This window comes from Hyperoodon ampullatus, assembly GCF_949752795.1.
Source record: "Hyperoodon ampullatus genome assembly, chromosome: 2".
In the NCBI taxonomy this organism is placed as follows: domain Eukaryota; kingdom Metazoa; phylum Chordata; class Mammalia; order Artiodactyla; family Ziphiidae; genus Hyperoodon; species Hyperoodon ampullatus.
Genome location: NC_136915.1, coordinates 116,072,083 through 116,093,469, shown reverse-complemented (window position 1 = coordinate 116,093,469; position 21,387 = coordinate 116,072,083). Strand labels below are relative to the sequence as shown.

Below are 21,387 nucleotides of genomic sequence, written 5' to 3'. Positions count from 1 at the left end.
GGGTGCCTCAATGATAACGTCTTATCTGTGTGTGGTTTCCAGCCTCCTTCATCCTCCAGGCCCCACATTCTGTGTTTGAAGGTGATGAGTTGGTTCTGAGATGCCGGAAAAGGGCGAGAGAGAAACTGACTGCTGTGAGGTACTTTTGGAATAGAAAAGTTATCTCTGTTTCTAATAAAAGCTTGGATCTTCTGATATCACAAGCAAGTTTAAACAACAGTGGCTGTTACCAATGCATTGGATCCTTGGAAAATAATCGTGTATTGAGAACAAGTCTCACAAATATTCGAATTCAAGGTAAACACTTCATTTCATACAAATTTGCTTAGCAAAGTCAGGGCAGGGTAAATTGGGCACATCCGCGGGGATCTATGTAAGTGGTGTTTTTTGTTTTTTTGGGCTGTGCCGCTCGGCTTGTGGGATCTGTTTAGTTCCCTGACCAGGATCGAACCAGGGTCCTCGGCGGTGAAAGCACAGTGTCCTAACCACTGGACCTCCAGGGAATTCCCTATATAAGTTGATATCATAACAAACTCTGGAAATATTTGAGACCACGTCCTCTAAGAGGCAGAGAAAGTGGAACAATTTGACTTAAATAATCCTGGGAAAGAAAAATGTGATAGAGGGGTCAATAAGTTTGTCTTGCTAGGTGTCTGAAGTTTTCCAGAACCGCGAATCCAAGCCTGCCTCATACTGAGAACTTGATTCACCTCTTCTCTCTAGAGCTATTTCCACGTCCAAAGCTGAAAGTCACAGACTCCCAGCCTACAGAGGGGAATTCTGTAAACCTGAGCTGTAAAACACAGCTTCCTCTAGAGCGGTCGGACACTCGGCTTCACTTTGTCTTCTTCAGAGACCATGGGGTCATCCTCTCAAACTGGAGTGCGTCCCCAGAACTCCAGGTCACAGCCATCTGGAGAGAAGACTCAGGATCATACTGGTGTGGGGCCATGACCAGCGGCATCCACAAACTCAGCCTCCCGCTTCAGATTGACGTGCAGAGTGAGTGCTGGAGAGCCGGGCTGTGGCGTCTCCCCTGACTGCTCCTTCTGGCCCAGTGAGGGTAGGGACTGCCCAATACAGATGGATTTTGTCATCCTGACAGAGGCACCAGGCTTAGACTGAGAAGTGAGGTAGATAATAAAAGAAATACAGGATTTCATTTCCACCTCTATTTCTCTAAAAACTTAGTCTTTCTTTGAAATTCTAGCACCTTGAAATGACAGAGGTGATTCACGGAGGCAGATACAAGAGTTGGGCAAAACAAAATGAAAACAAGAAACAAAATTCTCTGCTACTGAATTGACAGATTCTAGGATGTCAGATCTTGGGGCAAACTATTTAGAAGACACATATCCACAGAAGTGGACCCTAACCAGTAACAACAAACAGCGTGATATGTAAAGCAGAAGAGAAAGACATACATACACACAAAGATAAATACAATAAATATCAGCTTGTCTTAGGTACCAAAGCAGGACTTCTGGAAACAGATGTGGTCTAAGTCAGTGTGATGATAGCCACTATTGCTATTACTTCTCCCAGGTCAAAATAATTCACACTGACAACTAGGACATGACATAAAACCCAAGTGCTTTTTCAGGGAGACCCAATTTTTCTCTCCTGGAGTCTGTGCATAAGGATGGAAAGGTTACTACATTTAATGATACTCTAGGCCCCAAATCCACAGTCTATGAGCTACAGTGTTAACATCTGCAGAAGAGTATATCTTAAAGTCCCATAAAAAGTGACCCTGTCCAACATCCCAACCCCGTCCTCCTCTCATCATGCCCTCACCTGTTGTCTGTGTTCACACAGGGATCCCCGTGTCTGGAGTGTTCCTGGAGACCCAGCCCCAGGGGGACCAGGTGGTTGAAGGGAAGATGCTGCTCCTTGTCTGCTCTGTGGCTGAAGGCACGGGGAACACCACGTTCTCCTGGCACAGAGGGGACACGAGGGAGAGTCTGGGGCAGAAAAGTCAGCGTTCCCAGAGAGCAGAGCTGGAGATCCCTGTTATCAGGGAGAGCCACGCAGGGGGCTACTACTGCACAGCTGACAACGGCTACGGCCTCATCCAGAGCGAGGCGGTGAACATCTCTGTGAGAAGTAAGTTTTAATCCCCATTGACCTTATTTATTCTCAGATTTCTCAAATTAGGGGTGGGCATAGCCAACACTATCTTTGTGATTCTCATTTTTCTATTTCCATTTTGCCATTTTCCAGTGCGATATTCACTCTCTTCCATTATACCAGGTTATAAGGAGGTACTACAGTGAGGGAATCTGGCCAGGGGCCATTTCATCTCTTGGGGATGATTCTGTGTGCCTGTACGCTGATCCGTTGCGTGTTGCTCTCAAACTGCAGTCTTATGTCATTAGCAGTGTTTTAGGGTAGGGTATAGGTCCTTCATCCTAAACGTCAACTATACTCTTCTTTTGGTAATCCTCCACAGGACCAAAGACATAAAACATCCCTTTACTCCATTACTGTAGGTCTAAGAGTGTGTCAATACCAACTTGTATGCAGGTCAGGAAACTTACAAGTACCAAGAGCAAATACAGAGCCCCATTATGTCCACAGAGGAGATAAGCCTTCCTTTGGGATAGCACAGTCATAGTTTATATCTTTACCTTCCTCTGTCTCCAAGGAGTCATACTAGGTCAAACCAGGCTCCCACTCAGCTCCCCTGGGACTAAAGAAATGGTTTCTATGGGGCTTCAATTCATCCTCTCTCTCAGGTTCAGTTGCATCCCAGGCTATCCAATAAAGCTAGCTTTTATGGAGGAACTACTGGAAAGCTAGATTTCCCTGCTTTCCTTTACAGTAAAACCCCTTAAAAGAGTTATCTCTACTCACTCTCTTTCCTTCTGTTTTCTCTCAAACCCATCACCCTGAGGCTTGCCTCACTCCAATGGCACTTCTATACCTATTCATCAGATACCCCTTTTAAGGTGTTTTTTTTACTGGATCCCCATCACATTTTTAAAAAATAAATTTATTTATTTTATTTTTGGCTACGTTGGGTTTTTGTTGCTGCATGCAGGCTTTCTCTAGTTGTGGTGAGCAGGGGCTACTCTTCGTTGTGGTATGTGGACTTCTCATTGCAGTGGCTTCTCTTGTTGCAGAGCACGGTATCTAGGCACGAGGGCTTTAGTAGTTGTGGCATGCGGGCTCAGTAGTTGTGGCTCGTGGGCTCTAGAGCACAGGCTCAATAGTTGTGGTGCATGGGCTTGATTGCTCTGTGGCATGTGGGATCTTCCCAGACCAGGGCTTGAACCCGTGTCCCCTACATTGGCAGGCGGATTCTCTAGATCCTCCAACTGTAATATACCTGCAAGTCCAGATAGCTCTACCTTCAAAGCATCACCAGAATATGACTAATTCCCACCACTTCCACTGCTACCACCTGATCCAAGCCACCTGGATGATTGCAATAACACTGATTTTCTGCTTCACCTGTGCCTCCACACAACCTATTCTCAACACAGTATCAGAAGGAACTCTAAATCATAAATCAGATCATGTTACTCTTCTGCTCAATATCCTCCCATGGCTTCCCATCTCCTTCAGAGGGAGAGCCAATGTCCTCTCAACATCCCACCAGATCCTGATGATCTGGCTATCCTGCTATTCTGACCTGATGGCCCACCACTCTCTCCTCACCTTCTCCACTCTAGCCACCATTGCCCCCTGTCTCTTCTTCAAAACTTCCAGTCACACTCCAACCTCAGGGCCTTTGCACTGCTTTTCCCCAATATCTTTATGCTCATCCCCTCACTTCCTCCAGGACCTTACTCACCTTCTCAATGAGACCTTCCCAGCCACCCTATATAACATAGCAGCTCTTCACCAAGGCCCTCCCTCTCCAAGTCTTGCTTGATTCTTCCCCAAAGCATGTGTCACCAACTGCCATGCCATGCAGTCTTCTTCTGTCTCTTTCCACACCTCCCATAGTAGCCTCATAAAGGTAAATCTCTATTTTGACCATATTTTATCCCAAGTGCCTATTCCACTGCTTAGATCCTATTAGGCATTCAATAAACATTTACTGAATGAATAAGTTTTACACATATCATTTTTGCTTATCATAGTCATAATCCTAGAAAATAAGATAGTATCATCTCCATTCTACAGAAAAGGAGTGTGAAACTCAGAAAGGTTTGGTAATTTGCCTATGGTCACAAAGCTTATACCTGGCAGCCCAGATTTGAACCTCGACACAATCTTTTAGCTCAAAGAGACAGAGATCTTTCCCTCTGTCTGACTTGTCTTACTTAGCATAATGACCTCAAGCTTCATTCACATTGTTGTAAATGGCAGAATTTTCCTTCTTATGGCTGTATAATATTCCATCATATTCACATTCCATCATGATGGAATATTATATATATATATATACCAGATTTTCTTTGTCCATTTATACATCAATGGACACTTAGGTTGCACATGTCTTAGTTATTATAAATAATGCTGCAATAAACATGGGGATGCAGATATCTCTTCAAGACAGTAATTCCATTTCCTTTGGATATATATGTAGAAGTGGGATTGCTAGATCATATAGTAGTTCTATTTTTTTTTAAGTTTTGTGGATCCTACATACTGTTTTCCATTGTGGTTGCACAGGTTTACGTTCTCACCAACAGTGTACAAGGATTTTCTTCTCTCCACATCCTTACCAACACTTGTTATTTCTAGTCTTCTTCTTTTTTTTTAAGTTATAGGGAATAAAGTTTATTTTGGCAGAGAGTGCTAAACAAAATTAAAGTTGCATACATTAGTAATATAACTCAACGTCCTTAATTTAGTGTAAGTGTGACACATTTTCTTGCTTTCCTATGTTCTGCTAAATCACCATAATGTAGACTGCTTTATTAAACTGAAATGCTTAAATTTAATTTTACTGTTTTTGGGGGGCTTTTTTTTGCTTTTTAGGGTTTTTTTTTTTTTTTTTTTTTGTGGTATGCGGGCCTCTCACTGTTGTGGCCTCTCCCGTTGCAGAGCACAGGCTCCGGACGCACAGGCTCAGTGGCCATGGCTCACGGGCCTAGCCGTTCCGCGGCATGTGGGATCTTCCCAGACCGGGGCACAAACTCATGTCCCCTGCATCGGCAGGCGGACTCTCAACCACTGCGCCACCAGGGAAGCCCAATTTTACTGTTTTTGCTTACGCTCTGATTCTAAACAAACTTTATAAAAAATGCCATTGTAACAGATGTGAGGTGCTACCTCACTGTGGTTTTGATTTGCATTTCCCCAATGATTAGTGATGTTGAACACCTTTTCATGAACCTGTTAGCTTTTGCATGTCTTCTTTGTAAAAATGTCTATTCAAATCCTTTGTCCATTTTAAAATTGGATTATTTGAGGGTTCTTTTGCTATGGAGTTGTATGACTTCCTTATATTATTATATATTAACCTCTTAACAGATACATGATTTCCATGTATTTTCTCCCATTCTGTAGATTGCTTTTTCATTTTGCTGATTATTTCTTTTGCTGTGCAGAAGCTTTTTAATTTGCTGTAGTACTATTTGTATATTTTCACTTTTGTTGCTTGTGCTTATGGTATCATATCCAAAAAGTCATTGCCAAGGCTAATGTCAAGGAGCTTTTTCCCTATGTTTTCTTCTAGGAGTTTTATGGTTTCAGGTCTTACATTTAAGTCTTTAACACATTTCAAGTTAATTTTTGTGAGTAGTATAAGATGGAAGTACAGTTTCATTCTTTTGCGTGTGAATATCAAGTTTCCCCAGCACCATTTATTAAGAGATTATCTTCTTCACTGAGTATTCTTGGCTCTCTTATCCAATATTAGTTGACGGTATATGCATGGGTTTATGTCTGGCCTCTTAATTCTGTTCCACTGATTTATGTATCTGTTTTTATGCTAACACCAAGTTGTTTTGGTTACTCTAGTTTTGTTATATAGTTTGAAATCAAGAAGTGTGAAGCCTCCAACTTTGTTCTTTTGTTACAGGATTGCTTTGGCTATTTGGTGTCTTTTGTGGTTCCATACAATTTGTTTTTTAAATTTCTGTAAAAAATGCCATTGGAGTCTTGATAGGGATTGTAGTGAATCTGTAGATGACTTTGGATAGTATGGACATTTTAACAATATTAATTCTTCCAATCCACAGTCATGGGATATCTTTCCATATTTGTGTCTTCTTCAATTTTTTTAAACAATATCTTATAGTTTTCAATATACAGGTCTTTCACCTCCTTGGTTAAATTTACTAGTAAGTATTGTATTATTTTTGATGTTATTGAAAATGGGATTGTTTTGTTTATTTCTTCTTTGGGTAATTCATTGTTACATGGATAGAAACACAGCTGATTTTTGTATGTTGATTTGGTATCCTGCAACTGTAGTGAATTTGTTTATTAGCTCTAACAGATTTTTTGTGGAGTCTTTAGGATTTTCTTTATATAAGATCATATCATCTGTAAATGGAGACAATTTTTCTTCTTCCTTTCCATTCTGGAAGCCTTCTATTATTTTTTTCTTGCCTGATTCCTCTGGTTAGGATTTCTAGAACTATGTTGAATAGGAGTGGTGAGAGAGGACACCCTTGCCTTGGAGAATGGATCCAATGGAAAAATCAGAATTCCCTAACAATTTAGTTTATTCCTCCCATCAGTTTCTTTCCCACCTCCCCTTCAAAGCACATAAGACTCAGGCTTCTATGAGGAAGGAAACTGGTGGCATTTCATTGTGGTGTCCCAATACATTTTTTTAATGGAGAGCAATCTCAGAGTTACTGCTGGTTCAGCTAGTGCCCTAATCAGTGGTAATATTTGCTTTCTTTCTCAGGCAGGCTGCTGTTCCAAAGTTAGGTGCTGCCAAGCCACTGTCGCATAACATCTTTCCAGATGTCTAGGGGAAATTTCCAAAAGGCCAAAGTACAGAATAGATAGAGAGATAGAGAGGCAGATGTAGATTTCCCCCCAAATATTAATTTCTGAAATGATGTCTGGGGGTCGGTGGAGGGAGCTGTCTACCTTTCTCCCGTTTGCCACAATCCACCCAGGCTCTTGTCTTCTACCCCTTCACAGTGAGTCACTTCCTGTCACATACAGGCTCAGGGCTGTGCTGCCCACAAGTAGAAACCTGCTTCCTGTGCCACACCAGTCCTAACCTAGTCCTCAAAGGCCCTCATGAGTCCTCATCTTTTAGATTCTTCCCTCTACCAGGGCTCAGGGCCCCAGCCAAGCTGAGGAAAGGTTCCAGGGCTCCAGGCCCTAGACCCCTCCCCCAGAGGCTCATACAGGCTTTTCCCCTCCAGGCACCCCAGGGATAAGAAGAGGCCTTGTTGCAGCGGGAACCACTGGGGGGACATTCAGCGTTCTCCTGGCTGTGGCCCTGCTGTTTTACTGCTGGCACCAGAGGAAACTAGGTTTGTGTTCTCTCTTACCTTTTGCTAGAGCCCATGCCCTGTCCCTGCCTCAGACACCCCAGCTCATCCCAACCTCAGTAACAGCCACGCCACCGTTCTCTACCTCACCACCCCAGTGCTCATAGACACACTCATACTCTTCCTTGAAATGGCAATTTCCTTAATAGGTATCTAGTCTAATTTACAAAGCTTCAAGTGAAAGGTAGGGAGGAAATAAACATTTTAATGTGAAGTTTCAAAAACTTTAAATGGTTTCCTTGGGTAGTTTCTTTGGTCCAAACAGACTGGTCAACTAGATGCTTCAGCCCATCCTACATCCCCTATAAGTGGACAATCAAAATAAACTGAAAGCCCCTATGAAGAAATGACTGAGAATGGGAGCTGGCTAATCTTTATCCCTCTTCTTCCTCAGAGGCTTCCCAGAGTCAAAGCCTGAAACCAGCACCTTGTGGTCCAATGGCTCTGCTCTCCACAGGTCAGGCCGCTGCCTCCCCCTCTACCTGGTGGAGGGAGTTTCTCCCTGGTACTATCTGCCATGTGCTTCCAAAGGCTTCTTGCTTTAACCCAGTTCAGGCTAGTTTCAGATGCCAGGAAACCTGATGTAGAAGACAGGCACAGAAACTTTTTCAGCTCTAGTATAATTACCCATCCTTCATCCCAGTCTTTTAATTTAATTCAATTCAACTCAACTCACCAGATCCTTCTGAGCACCTGCTATGTGCCCTGCATTGGGCTGAATGTAGGGAGCTTTGGACCTTTGACCGTGAGTCTCCTTAATGAGCTTGAGCCTGAGGTTCCTCTGGGCATAACCACAGATGCTCCTGGAAATCCATCTACAACTCCTCACTACTCTACAAGAAAGACAATTTGGCTATATTTAGTATTTCCTGTGGTATATCAACACAGCCTTGAACCTTAATCAAGTCTCAAATAATTGCATATTCAACATAGAAATGTGTAGCCCTGTCCCCAGCAAGTTATATGCTTTGTTCAGTTCTTTTTCACATCGTTTTCATGAGAATATGGGACTGGGCCCATGTTTGAAATAACTTTCTGATGACCTCTCTTAGGCAGTGCATGTGTGTGAAATATTTGAGAATGAGCTCCCTCTGCTGACACAAGTCTGCCTTCGTTTTATTTTGCAGGAGATGGTTCTCTGGGAGACACAACCAGGTGAGGCCTCAGCCTTCTGGTTTCCCAAGAATAAAATGTGCAGAACTGTGGGGCTGCAAGTTTAGGTTAAGTGATTTCTCTCTGTCCCTGTGTCTAGATACTCCCATTTTCACATTCCTTGAAATGGCCACAATCACAGCTTCCTAGAATCCTTCTAATAGTTTGTATAATGGATTTTGCATGTATTTAGATCAGTTTCTTATTTGAAATTTATCCATTTATCTGAATGGATGATATCAAAGGTTATAGATTTTCTAGGTTGCCACAGAATATTTCTGGTGCAAATAGTCCTATAGTTAAGCAACGTGTTACTATAACTATGTATAAAATGACTATTAATTCTAGACTTTCTAGAGGAACCTCAGCTTCTAGGAATCTTCTTTTTGCCCCACATGTGCTCATATACTCATCAGATTTTGTGTTTTTAAATTTGGTTTGGAAAATATGGTCTTCTTCTTTCTGTGTCAGTGCCTCAGTCTTTTTTTTTTTTTTTTTTTTTTTTTTTTTTTGCGGTACGTGGGCCTCTCACTGTTGTGGCCTCTCACGTTGTGGAGCACAGGCTCCGGACGCGCAGGCTCAGCAGTCATGGCTCACGGGCCCAGCTGCTCTGCGGCATGTGGGATCTTCCTGGACCGGGGCACGAACCCGTGTCCCCTGCATTAGCAGGCAGACTCTCAACCACTGCGCCACCAGGGAAGCCCAGTGCCTCAGTCTCATAGTCAGAGACTTGGAGCATGGATTATGTCTAATTTCTTACTGAAGTGTCCAGATAGAATGCTTTGAGGACACTTCCTCCTGATGATGAAGCTGGGTTTTTTTAGCCAACTGAGAGTGACCATTCTATCTATGAGATCATCATTCCTATGATGTTAGAGACTCTTCTGGCCTTGTTCTGCTGACTTCTCCACATTCCTTTTTGTCTCTGTCTATCCCACTCTTGTGCATATTATAATGTTCCAAGGATGATTATGTGTTTCTGTGCCTCACAGGAGACCCCTGACCCTAGGCCCAGGAGTGTCCTTCCATCCCATGTGCCCTGACCCAGTGGAGCTGCAGCGGTTGTATGGCAATGGTAAGGATTTCCTGGTAAGGAACTGCTCCCAGCCTGAGCCAGGGAGAGATACTTTGTTTTGAGGCCTGGCAAAGGCCCCTGGTCTCCCTAAGTATCCCAAACTCAGACATTCACAATAAATAATTGCTTAGGAAGAAGCATCTGCAGCATACCCCACTGACTGGGACAGCTTAGAAAGTGTTGCTTTTTTTGTTCTCAGTGCACCCCAAAGAAAGAGACCTGGTATATTCTGAGATCCAGATTATTCAACCTGGGGAAGAAGGAAAAGGTAAGTCACCGGGGAGAGATTCTTGCTGCAAACTATATTCATTCATTCGACCCATATTTACTGAGCACCTCCTATGTGATGGGTACCGCTTTAAGTAAAGGGAGTAAATCAGTGAACAAGGCAGACAAAAATCCCTACAGTGTGATGCTTAGATTCTGAAGAGAGAAGACAAACACAGAAAACTACATAACATATCTTTGCTGATGATCAGAACAAAAATTAAACATCCTTCTAACAGATATTGTAATCATGAAGGTGTATGTACAAAGATTTCCCTTAAGTAATGAATGAATGATTGCAACGCACCTATTATGTGATAAGGATATATATGCATTATAATATATATAAATATACATATGTATGCATATGTTTAGTTAATCCATATAACAACCCTGTGTAACCAGTATACTGAACAAGCAAGACTCATGACTTAATTACAAAAATCTTCCATCTCCCACTGTTTGTTTAAACTTTCTTCTGTGAGAGATCTTCTCGGGCACTCAGGGTGAAAATTCTAGCAGCCAAAGTCTTTCCAAAACATTATCTTAGACAATAGACAGTAAGTGGACACTTTATGTCATAGTCTCTGTTAAGTAACTAGACCACCTAGTTTGAAGATGTTAAGCAAAACTTTCCCCTCTCCTAGTTCAGGCAAATTTCAGAATGGAAGCTGGCAATGGTAGGGATGAGGGGGAGGACCAGGCAGAGTTGGCCTCTTTGTTTCTTTTGTTGGCTTCCCCTAATTAACCTGGAGAAAGGAGTGGGAAAAGAGTTACTCCAGCTGGTATTTTGGAAGCTGGCTTCTGCCTTTCTGGGATGGCAGATGGTTAAGCAGGCACTCCCCTGTATAAGGTACATGTGTGGTCTCCTAAGGTTTCCTCCTGGATCCCTCCTTCCTAAAATTCCTTTGGCACAGCTGGTGCATTTCTAATTCCAGGAGTTGTTTGTGACTTCTTCACTGGCCTCACCTCCAGTCAATCACATCCAGCTTCCTGCTGCTGGATTCCCTTGGTACCTGGAGGCCCTATTGAACAGGACCCAAAGTGACCATACTCCTGCTTGTTCTGTCTCCCACGTGGACCACATCTATCCTTGGGGACACCTGGGAATTTCAGGTCCTTGCTGACCCAGCAGCTTTCTTCTGATCCCACCACCAGTCATGAGTCAGAACTCTCAACACTCTAGATAAGAGTGTTGAAATATTTTTTATTGTTATCTGCAGTAAGAAATGCAAATTGTACTGTTAAGCAGTGTGAATGTGCACACACTCACACACACAAACACACACATAACAACTAAAGTTTTAGGAGACAATACTTAGTGTGATGCACTCTGTTTTCTATTCTACTCATTGATTGTTTTAATCAGCTTTATTGAGGTATAATCAACATACAATATAATTCTCTACATTTAAACGCACAGTTCAAATTATTTTAATAAATGCATCCATTCACAGAACCACCGCCACAATCACGATGTTGAACATTTCCAACAGCCCAGAAAATCCTTTCATGCTCCTTTGCAGTTAATCTCCCCCCAGCTTCACCCCTGGCAACCATGGATCTGCCTTCTGTCCTATAGTTTTGCTTTTCTATAATTTCATATCAATGGAACCTTATGTAATGGAATCTTTAGGTCTGGATTCTTCCACTTAACATAATGTTTTGCAATTCATCCATATTCTAGCATATTATAAGTAGTTCACTATTTTTTTTGTCATGTAAAAAGATATGCACATTTAATGTATACAACTCATGAGTTTGGAGATAAATTAACACCAAGGAAACCATCACCACCATTAAGGCCATAGATATATACATCATCTTCCAAAGTTTCCTTCCACACACTTGATGATGATGATGATGATAATGATGATGATGATGATGATAATGATGATGATGATGATGATGATGATGATGTGTGGTAAGAACACTAAACATAAGATTTACCTTCTAAGCAAACTTTAAGTATACAATAGAATATAGTTAGCTGTAGGCACTATGCTGTATAGTATATCTCCAGAATTTATTCATCCTTCGTAACTCAGACTTTGTACCTTTTGAACAATACCTCTAGTCTCCTTTCCCCCAGCCCCTTGGAACCACCATTCTACTCTCTGCTTCTATGAGTTTGAGAACATACAGTATTTGTCTTTCTGTATTTGGCTTATTTTTCTTAGAATAATGTCCTCCAGGTCCATTTGTGTTGTCACAAAAGACAGGATTTCCTTCTTTTTTAAGGTGGAACAATATTCCATTGTGTGTGTGTGTGTGTGTGTGTGTCTGTGTGTGTCTGTGTGTGTATCCTACTTCCTTTATGCATTCATCCATCAATAAACATTTAAGTTGTTTCCATATCTTGGTTATTATGAATAGTGCTGTGATCTCTTCAAGATCCTGATTTCAATTCCCTTGGATATGTACTCAGAAGTGGGATTGCTGGATCACATGAGTTTTATTTTAAAATTTTTAAGAAACCTCCATACATTTTTCCATAGTAGCAGTACCAATTTGCACTCCCACCAACAGTGTACCAGAATTTCTTTTTCTCCACATCCTTGCCAACACTTGTTATCTTTTGTCTTTTTAATGATAGCCATCCTAACAGGTGTGAGGTGATATCTCACTGTGGTTTTGATTTGTGTGATTACTGATGTTGAGCACCTCTTCAATAACTGTTGGCCATTTGTATGTCTTCTTTAAAAAAAATCTATTCAGAACCTTTGCCCATTATAAAATTGGGTTATTGTTATTGTTGTTATTTTAGCTATTGAGTCCAACGAATTCCTTATATATTTTGCATATGAATCCCTTATCTGATATATGGTTTGCAAGTATTTTCTTCCATTTTGTAAGCTGCCTCTTCTACCTGTAGCACCTCTCCAGTATTTTTGTGCCTAGTAGAAATTTCAGTTGTAACGTGATCCTGAACTTGGTTTACAAATGAGGTTAAGGACTTTTACAAGGTCACAAGCCAGTAAAAGACTAAGTCTTCTGTTTTGCTATAATATTTGCTGCATATCGTGCTTATTGCTATATTTGACTAACATGCATCATCTGAACACCTGCTTTGTCTGTTACTTTGATTTCTCAGCCATCCCCACTACTCAGGACATTTTGAATGATAGAACTGCCACCAATTTGATTGGGTTAACTGGGTACATCTTATAGAGTCACCTTGATCAGTTGCTGCTCTTCACACTCTGTCCTTGACATATGTGTCAAAACACCACTGAAGCTGAACACTCTGTTGGTGGACGAGTTATATTTTAGGCACTTTATGTGTTGATGATCTGTAGCAAGATTTCTTCACCAGTGCCTCAGTGTTTGCATGAAGCCCCTGAAATTTTATGCAAATTTCCATGCATATGTCTATTGTTCTGGGGAGGGTGTACATAGCTTCTATCAGGTCATTAAAAAGATCTGTAAACCCAGGAGGTCTATGGTAAAAATATAATGAAAAAGAGAGAGTTCCAGGATGTATCTTTTTTCCCAAGCTCTATCTCTCCATAAAATTACTATATATAGCTCTCATGATTCTACCTTCTCTGAGATTCTTAATTTCTAATATGCAGGATGTGACAAATCATACCTGCTAAACTTTTCTCTCACTATGGCTCAATCTCTAAGAAACTTTGGCAATAAAATCAATAACCAGAACATGCTAATGTAAGAGAATTTTTCTCACAGGGCATACATTTTAAGAGGTCTAGTGGGAACTTGCAGAACAAGCAGGGGTTGGACTTCAAGGTTGGTAAGATGGAAGTTAAGAGAGGCAAGAATTGTAAGAGAGAAATTATCTCTTAACATCTGGTAAAGGAAGGGAGTGGGGTTTCTTTCTGTGGTATTGAAGGAGAACATTATAGATCAAGGGAGCCTGAAAAGGACATGCAGAGGGCTGGGTTAAGAAATGGTAAAACAAAATCACACGTGTTGTAGGACATGTTGGGGGTCAGGGAGGAGAAAACATGACAATCAATGCAAAAGGTCCAGTGACTCCCAGATTCTGGGAAATAAGCTATAAGACTGAGTTCTGAGTGGATCCAAATACTCCTCATAGTTCAGTGGTTTCCTTTTCTTCCACAGGAAATACCTTCAGAACATCTCTAGAGGACCAGGTGAGTTTCATTTCCTGACTGTTTTCTCTCCCACTACTGCTTATAGCCCCATACTCCTTCTCCTTCCAGTTCTTCTTCTATCTTTTTTTCCACCCCAGCATGCCTCAATTGTCTACTCTGAGGTGAAGACACAGCTCCAAGATGATTCAGCTGGAAATGTCGGCTCTAAAGATGAAGATGTCATGGAAAATTACAAGGGTGTCCTACTCATGTGACTTGTCCCTGATCCCAAGACCCAGCTCAGTGCAGTCCTTGAGGTCTCTAGAGTGACCAAATAGTTCCAACTTTCCGGTTCTTCTTGCCCATGTACATTCACTCCCAGGACTTCTGATTCACCCACTCTGATGCCATGATGGGAAAGCCCCTCAAAGACGTCACTGAAATGACTAGGGTCCATGGTTAAAAGAAGAGCCTGTGTACCTGCTCTGAGCCTAACTTAATGTGTTCCCTAGGGTGTGATTTAGGGGAAAGGAATAAGGAGGGAGAAGGACTGCTGCTGAAAAACAGAAGCACAAATTTTGGAGACCTGGGATTTGCATCTATACAGAAAGGACCAAGTGACTCAGGTCTCTGTTTAATACATCTTCAACAATTCTCCCACTGGGGAATCAGCTGCATCAATTAGTTTCACTATGAGTGGCTGCATGTGTACTTTACAGGCAATGCATAACCCCATCCCTCCTGCTTACACTGTTTACACTGTCAAGATTCAGTTGCAGGCAGAAGAATCCATTCCAAGTGGTTTACAGATAAAGAAATTTAAAAGTTTATATTAACTACTTAGAAAAATCATTAGAAGATCTGAAGAAGCAGGCTCTAGACTGAGTTTCCAAAAGCAAAAGTTAATTACGTTAATGTTATTAGGGACAAAGATTTTTAACATTGGAGACAAGAAATACAAATATAAAATTTTAAAGTTAAGTAAGTAACTTTAAGTAACCCCAAAAACCTAAATTTGAATTGGAAATGTTAGTACAAGCTGACGACAAACCCTGCCTTTAAAAAAATATATATTTATTTCCTAGTTCTGTCCACTGGAAATGTCTAGAAATAATTAACAACTCAATAACAATGAGCACCCATTGCACATGTTGTAGTCTCTTAATACTATTCCCTACTCAAAGGATACAGAGCTACCTTTCTTGTAGGAGCTGTATCTTTGAGTTATCAAATAGGTGACGTTAGAATAATTCTTCCAATAGATGAAGAAAGACTGAAAGAAATAGAAAACGACTATTTTGTGTGAATATTTCATGCTACTGATCAAGTTGACATACAAAAACCAGCCTAATATTATATGCCTCCTGATGGAATTACCCAGTACCACCTACAAAGTATTTATGCCTGAAATATCAAAACTGAATCCACTCAAGTCGCTAGGTCTAACTATCAGTTTACAGGAAATAAATGGGACAAAGGACTATGTTAAATAGCACCATGGGATTTCAATCAGAAAAATCTAAACTATGGAAAAATTCTACAGGACAAATGACCTGGTTTCTTCAACAAACAAAAGACTGAAGGAAATAAGGAAGGAAGGAAAGAGAGAAGACCTATAAATTAAATGAGACTTGAGACATGTCAGTCAAAAGGAATAAGTGAGGCTGGACTCAAACAAATTAAGTTAAAAAGGAATTACTTAGAAATACTAAAGGAAATTTGTACATTAATATAAAGAAATTATGTTTGGATAATTTATGTGTTTGAAGAATTTATGTGTTTTGGATATAAATGATAGTATTGTGGTTATGTTTTTATTAAAAAATATTCATTTTTTACTTCACACTGAAGTATCTGTAGATTAAGTGATATGCTTTTGTTTGAAATAATCCAGTAATGAGAGGGTGGGCAGGAATAGGATAGGGGTATAGATGAAACAAGATTGGTCATGTGAGCACCGCTTCTGAAGCTAGATGGTAGGTACATTACAGGAGGAAGGAGGGTTTATACTGGTGTCTGCTTTTGTGTTTCAAATTTCCATGATAAAAAGTTAAGCACTCCCAATCTCCCTTACTCTGCTTTACTTTTTTTCTCCACAGCGCTTATCACTTTAAAATATACTATACAATTTGCTTATTTATTATGCTTATTGTATGTCAGCCCTCTAGAAAGTAAGTTAAGGGCAACAACCTTTGTCCTTTTTGTTCACTGATATATCCCAAGCACCTAGAACTGTGCCTGGTACATTGTAGGTGCTTAATAAATACTTTTGAATGAACGAATTACCTATTTCATTGAGGAGAATAACCACCCTCTCCAGAATGGAAGAGATCTAATGTAAACACTCTACTACCATGTAACAAGCTGGCCCCCCATGGATCTGGCACTTTATCAAACTCTGTCTGGCCTCTGTATCTGTCAGGCTGGGCACTTAAGAGTGGCCAGACTGGCCATGGTGAGCAGATGCTTATATAACTGAGTACATACTTAACCTCTGCATCTTCCACCAATGCCACTTTTTACATGAACCCTTAGAGCAATCAGTGGAGAAGCCAGGGAAAGAGCTGACTGACATTCACCTAAGGCAAGTTATCATGTCCCTCAGATCATAGAGATCCTCTTCTTCAGCAAGGCCTTTGGTGAGCATTCATATGAGACACAAATACTCTCATGCTCTGGGTCCAATCAAAGAGGTCCCCCCATGTAACTTTTTCCTAATCTCCTAACTTTTTTATTTCCAACCCCCAGACCATATGACCCCTGCTCATGAATCAGAGTAGACATTCATCTCTGGATATCTCATCTTCCAGTCAAAGTGGACCTCTAGATGTGCCACTAAAAGTTCTGTCACTGGCAAAACTCTTCTTCACAGTCCTTCAAGTACTCCCCAGATGGGGCTACAGTGTTGCAACAGTCACCTCCAGCTGACACTGGCATATTTAAGCCAGGATACACTTTTTCCTCCTCTGTCAACTGGTCATAGGGAACTCACCACCAGGCCATAGTTGTTCGTTGAGAGAGAAGTTGGAGAGAGGAATATGAGCCAGTTATTATTTATTCAACTTACTCATACCTTCAGGTGTCAGATCTTCCGTAATCACTTCCACTTGGTGACTGTATGAGTTCTTGATTAGTGGATCAGACATCTTCCAGCTAATGATGAACAGCTCAGGTCTCTGGTGTGTCATGTTCAAGTGTTCAGTGACTACCTGAGCAAGGCTACCCAAGAGCTTTTGCAAAAAGATGGTAGTTACTTGAAGAGGCCATAAGTTTACTCCAAAACCCGAGGGTCATTGACTGTGATTCTCCTGTATAGGCTTGCTACAGCATCCACAGAACATCCTAATCAGTCTCAGCACTTTGGACCCTTTGGGTAAACTAGGTGATAAAAACCAAGGACAGAACTGATTGTACTCTAGCCTAGACCAGCTGAAGAACTCTTCCTTCCTCAGGGACTCTCTCAAAGATAACAGCTTTATGGGTAGTTCAGTTATTGAGTCAGAACAGGGCAACCAATGTGATATATGTTGCTTCCAATATCCAGAGGTCTGGGTTGGGCTTCTTTCTTAACAGAATGCAGTAATAACTAATCTTACTTTGAGAGGACTATCTCAATATGTTGTAGAGGGCCAATAATACTGCAAAACCCAGAAAAGGAAGGATAACATGTTAAGAGAATTTTTTACATTTATGAATTTATAATAGCAAAAACCTGGATATTTTGCTGAGGATAGTAGACTAGAGGTGGAGGAAGGTAATTTTCTTTGGGGCTAAATTAATTGATATAGTTTCATTTGGTAGAGATTCTGGATTCAGTGTATGAACACAAGTGGCTAGGAGTGGTCCTAAATAGTTGCTCTCTTGGAGGATCAAAAATTATACTCAACAGTGGCCTGGGTTAAATGAGGATGAGATAGCAACTATTTATTGGTATAATGTAGTGGAAAGATTCAAAGATTAATATAAATGAGATTGCTGAAGTGGATTTATCACATATGACCCACTCACATACATTCTGACTATATCTCCCAAGAGGGCCTGGAGGACACCCCTTTCCACACATAGCAGTGAAAAATACATTAGTGATAAAAGTCCAAGCATCTTTGTGAAGCATAATAGAAATAGGCAAAGGTGAAGATACCACTTCTGAAATAAGCTCCCTGATAGTGATGGTGGTCAGTGTAGCAGAGTCCAAGGAAGGCATGTCTACTATAATAGGAAGCAAGGTCAGAATGGTAATTAGAATACTATGGCTGAAAAGGACTTTGAATCATGGTACCAAAATAGATGAGCAAGCTATATATGTACAACTTAAAACAAACTGGATGCCTGAAAGGGATTTAATATAGGGTATAGGCTGGAGAATGAGGCTCTAGGCTCAGCCTCCAAGAGCAACTCCAAGAATAAAACTGCCAATTTGGCCTGGCAAGAGAGCAGCCACTGCAATATCCACAGGGTCTCAGCTGCTACCGGCAAAGCTCCAAAACTGAGAAGCTGCTATAACTTCCACTCAACACGAAAGCCTCTCCTTCTGCAGCTCAGAAAAATCAAAACATCCAGCTCTACCATGCAGCTTCCAGAAGAACTCAGAGCTGCAATTTCATTACACCAAAGTCCACTTCTAAGTCTGGCAGGTGATGTGTTTAGTGAAGGAGAGGCTACATGCAGAAACCCTAGCTTCACCCTTCTAGTCTCTATTGAATAAGAAGTCACATAGAAAGTATTGGTATTAGGAAAGCCATTCATCATGACCTTCCATGACAGTTCTTTTAGAATGGTGTGTGTGTGTGTGTGTGTGTGTGTACTTTTAGTGTAACTAGTAAAAGTCGCAGGCTGGAGAGTGTATCAGAATGAATATGGGCTCTTATATCAGACAAAATAGACTTTAAAATAAAGACTATTAGAAGAGACAAAGAAGGACACTACATAACGATAAAGGGATCGATCCAACAAGAAGATATAACAATTGTAAGTATTTATGCACCCAACATAGGAGCACCTCAATACATAAGGCAAATACTAACAGCCATAAAAGGGGAAATCGACAGTAACACAATCATAGTAGGGGACTTTAACACCCCACTTTCACCAATGGACAGATCATCCAAAATGAAAATAAACAAGGAAACACAAGCTTTAAATGATACATTAAACAAGATGGACTTAGTGGATATTTATAGGACATTCCAACCAAAAACAACAGAATACACATTTTTCTCAAGTGCTCATGGAACATTCTCCAGGATAGATCATATCTTGGGTCACAAATCAAGCCTTAGTAAATTTAAGAAAATTGAAATTGTATCAAGTATCTTTTCCGACCACAATGCTATGAGACTAGACATCAATTACAGGAAAAGATCTGTAAAAAATACAAACACATGGAGGCTAAACAATACACTACTCAATAACGAAGTGATCACTGAAGAAATCAAAGAGGAAATTAAAAAATACCTAGAAACAAATGACAATGGACACACGACGACCCAAAACCTATGGGAGGCAGCAAAAGCAGTTCTAAGGGGGAAGTTTATAGCAATACAATCCCACCTTAAGAAACAGGAAACATCTCGAGTAAACAACCTGACCCTGCACCTAAAGCAATTAGAGAAAGAAGAACAAAAAACCCCCAAAGTTAGCAGAAGGAAAGAAATCATAAAGATCAGATCAGAAATAAATGAAAAAGAAATGAAGGAAACAATAGCAAAAATCAACCAAACTAAAAGCTGGTTCTTTGAGAAGATAAACAAAATTGACAAACCATTAGCCAGACTCATCAAGAAAAGAAGGGAGAAGACTCAAATCAATAGAATTAGAAATGAAAAAGGAGAAGTAACAACTGACACTGCAGAAATACAAAAGATCATGAGAGATTACTATAAGCAACTCTATGCCAATAAAATGGACAACCTGGAAGAAATGGACAAATTCTTAGAAATGCACAACCTGCCAAGACTGACTCAGGAGGAAATAGAAAATATGAATAGACCAATCACAAGCACTGAAATTGAAACTGTGATTAAAAATCTTCCATCAAACAAAAGCCCAGGACCAGATGGCTTCACAGGCGAATTCTATCAAACATTTAGAGAAGAGCTAACACCCATCCTTCTCAAACTCTTCCAAACAATATCAGAGGAAGGAACACTCCCAAACTCATTCTACGAGGCCACCATCACCTTGATACCAAAACCAGGCAAGGATGTCACAAAGAAAGAAAACTACAGGCCAATATCACTGATGAACATAGATGCAAAAATCCTCAACAAACTACTAGCAAACAGAATCCAACAGCACATTAAAAGGATCATACACCATGATCAAGTGGGGTTTATTCCAGGAATGCAAGGATTCTTCAATATATGCAAATCAATCAATGTGATACACCATATTAACAAGTTGAAGGAGAAAAACCATATGATCATCTCAATAGATGCAGAGAAAGCTTTCGACAAAATTCAACACCCATTTATGATAAAAACCCTGCAGAAAGTAGGCATAGAGGGAACTTTCCTCAACATAATAAAGGCCATATATGACAAACCCACAGCCAACAATGTCCTCAATGGTGAAAAACTGAAACCATTTCCACTAAGATCAGGAACAAGACAAGGCTGCCCACTCTCACCACTCTTATTCAACATAGTTTTGGAAGTTTTAGCCACAGCAATCAGAGAAGAAAAGGAAATAAAAGGAATCCAAATTGGAAAAGAAGAAGTAAAGCTGTCACTGTTTGCAGATGACATGATACTATACATAGAGAATCCTAAAGATGCTACCGAAAAACTACTAGAGCTAATCAATGAATTTGGTAAAGTAGCAGGATACAAAATTAATGTACAGAAATCTCTGGCATTCCTGTACACTAGTGATGAAAAATCTGAAAATGAAATCAAGAAAACACTCCCATTTACCATTGCAACAAAAAGAATAAAATATCTAGGAATAAACCTACCTAAGGAGACAAAAGACCTGTATGCAGAAAATTATAAGAGACTGATGAAAGAAATTAAAGATGATACAAATAGATGGAGAGATATACCATGCTCCTGGATTGGAAGAATCAATATAGTGAAAATGACTCTACTACCCAAAGCAATCTACAGATTCAATGCAATCCCTATCAAACTACCATTGGCACTTTTCACAGAACTAGAACAAAAAATTTCAAAATTTGTTTGGAAAAACAAAAGACCCCGAATAGCCAAAGCAATCTTGAGAACGAAAAACGGAGCTGGAGGAATCAGGCTCCCTGACTTCAGACTATACTACAAAGCTGCAGTAATTAAGACAGTGTTGTACTGGCATAAAAACAGAAAGATAGATCAGTGGATCAGGATAGAAAGCCCAGAGATAAACCCACGCACATATGGCCAACTTATCTTTGATAAAGGAGGCAGGAATGTACAGTGGAGAA

The 21,387-nt window shown here is 40.5% G+C and overlaps 1 protein-coding gene across 1 annotated transcript in view; it reads left to right on the top strand.

Annotated features, from left to right (window-relative positions):
* Window positions 1-21,387, top strand: part of LOC307065159 (Fc receptor-like protein 5) — a gene marked incomplete at both ends in the record, with an annotated part of 93,987 nt that overhangs the window by 7,726 nt on the left and 64,874 nt on the right. Inside the window, 10 exons of the mRNA XM_079721973.1 lie at window positions 43-297; window positions 724-1,002; window positions 1,819-2,106; window positions 7,290-7,400; window positions 7,813-7,875; window positions 8,546-8,573; window positions 9,563-9,645; window positions 9,845-9,913; window positions 13,999-14,030; window positions 14,129-14,241. Coding sequence (XP_079578099.1) covers window positions 43-297; window positions 724-1,002; window positions 1,819-2,106; window positions 7,290-7,400; window positions 7,813-7,875; window positions 8,546-8,573; window positions 9,563-9,645; window positions 9,845-9,913; window positions 13,999-14,030; window positions 14,129-14,241 — 1,321 coding nt within the window. The remainder of the gene's footprint in view (window positions 1-42; window positions 298-723; window positions 1,003-1,818; window positions 2,107-7,289; window positions 7,401-7,812; window positions 7,876-8,545; window positions 8,574-9,562; window positions 9,646-9,844; window positions 9,914-13,998; window positions 14,031-14,128; window positions 14,242-21,387) is intronic.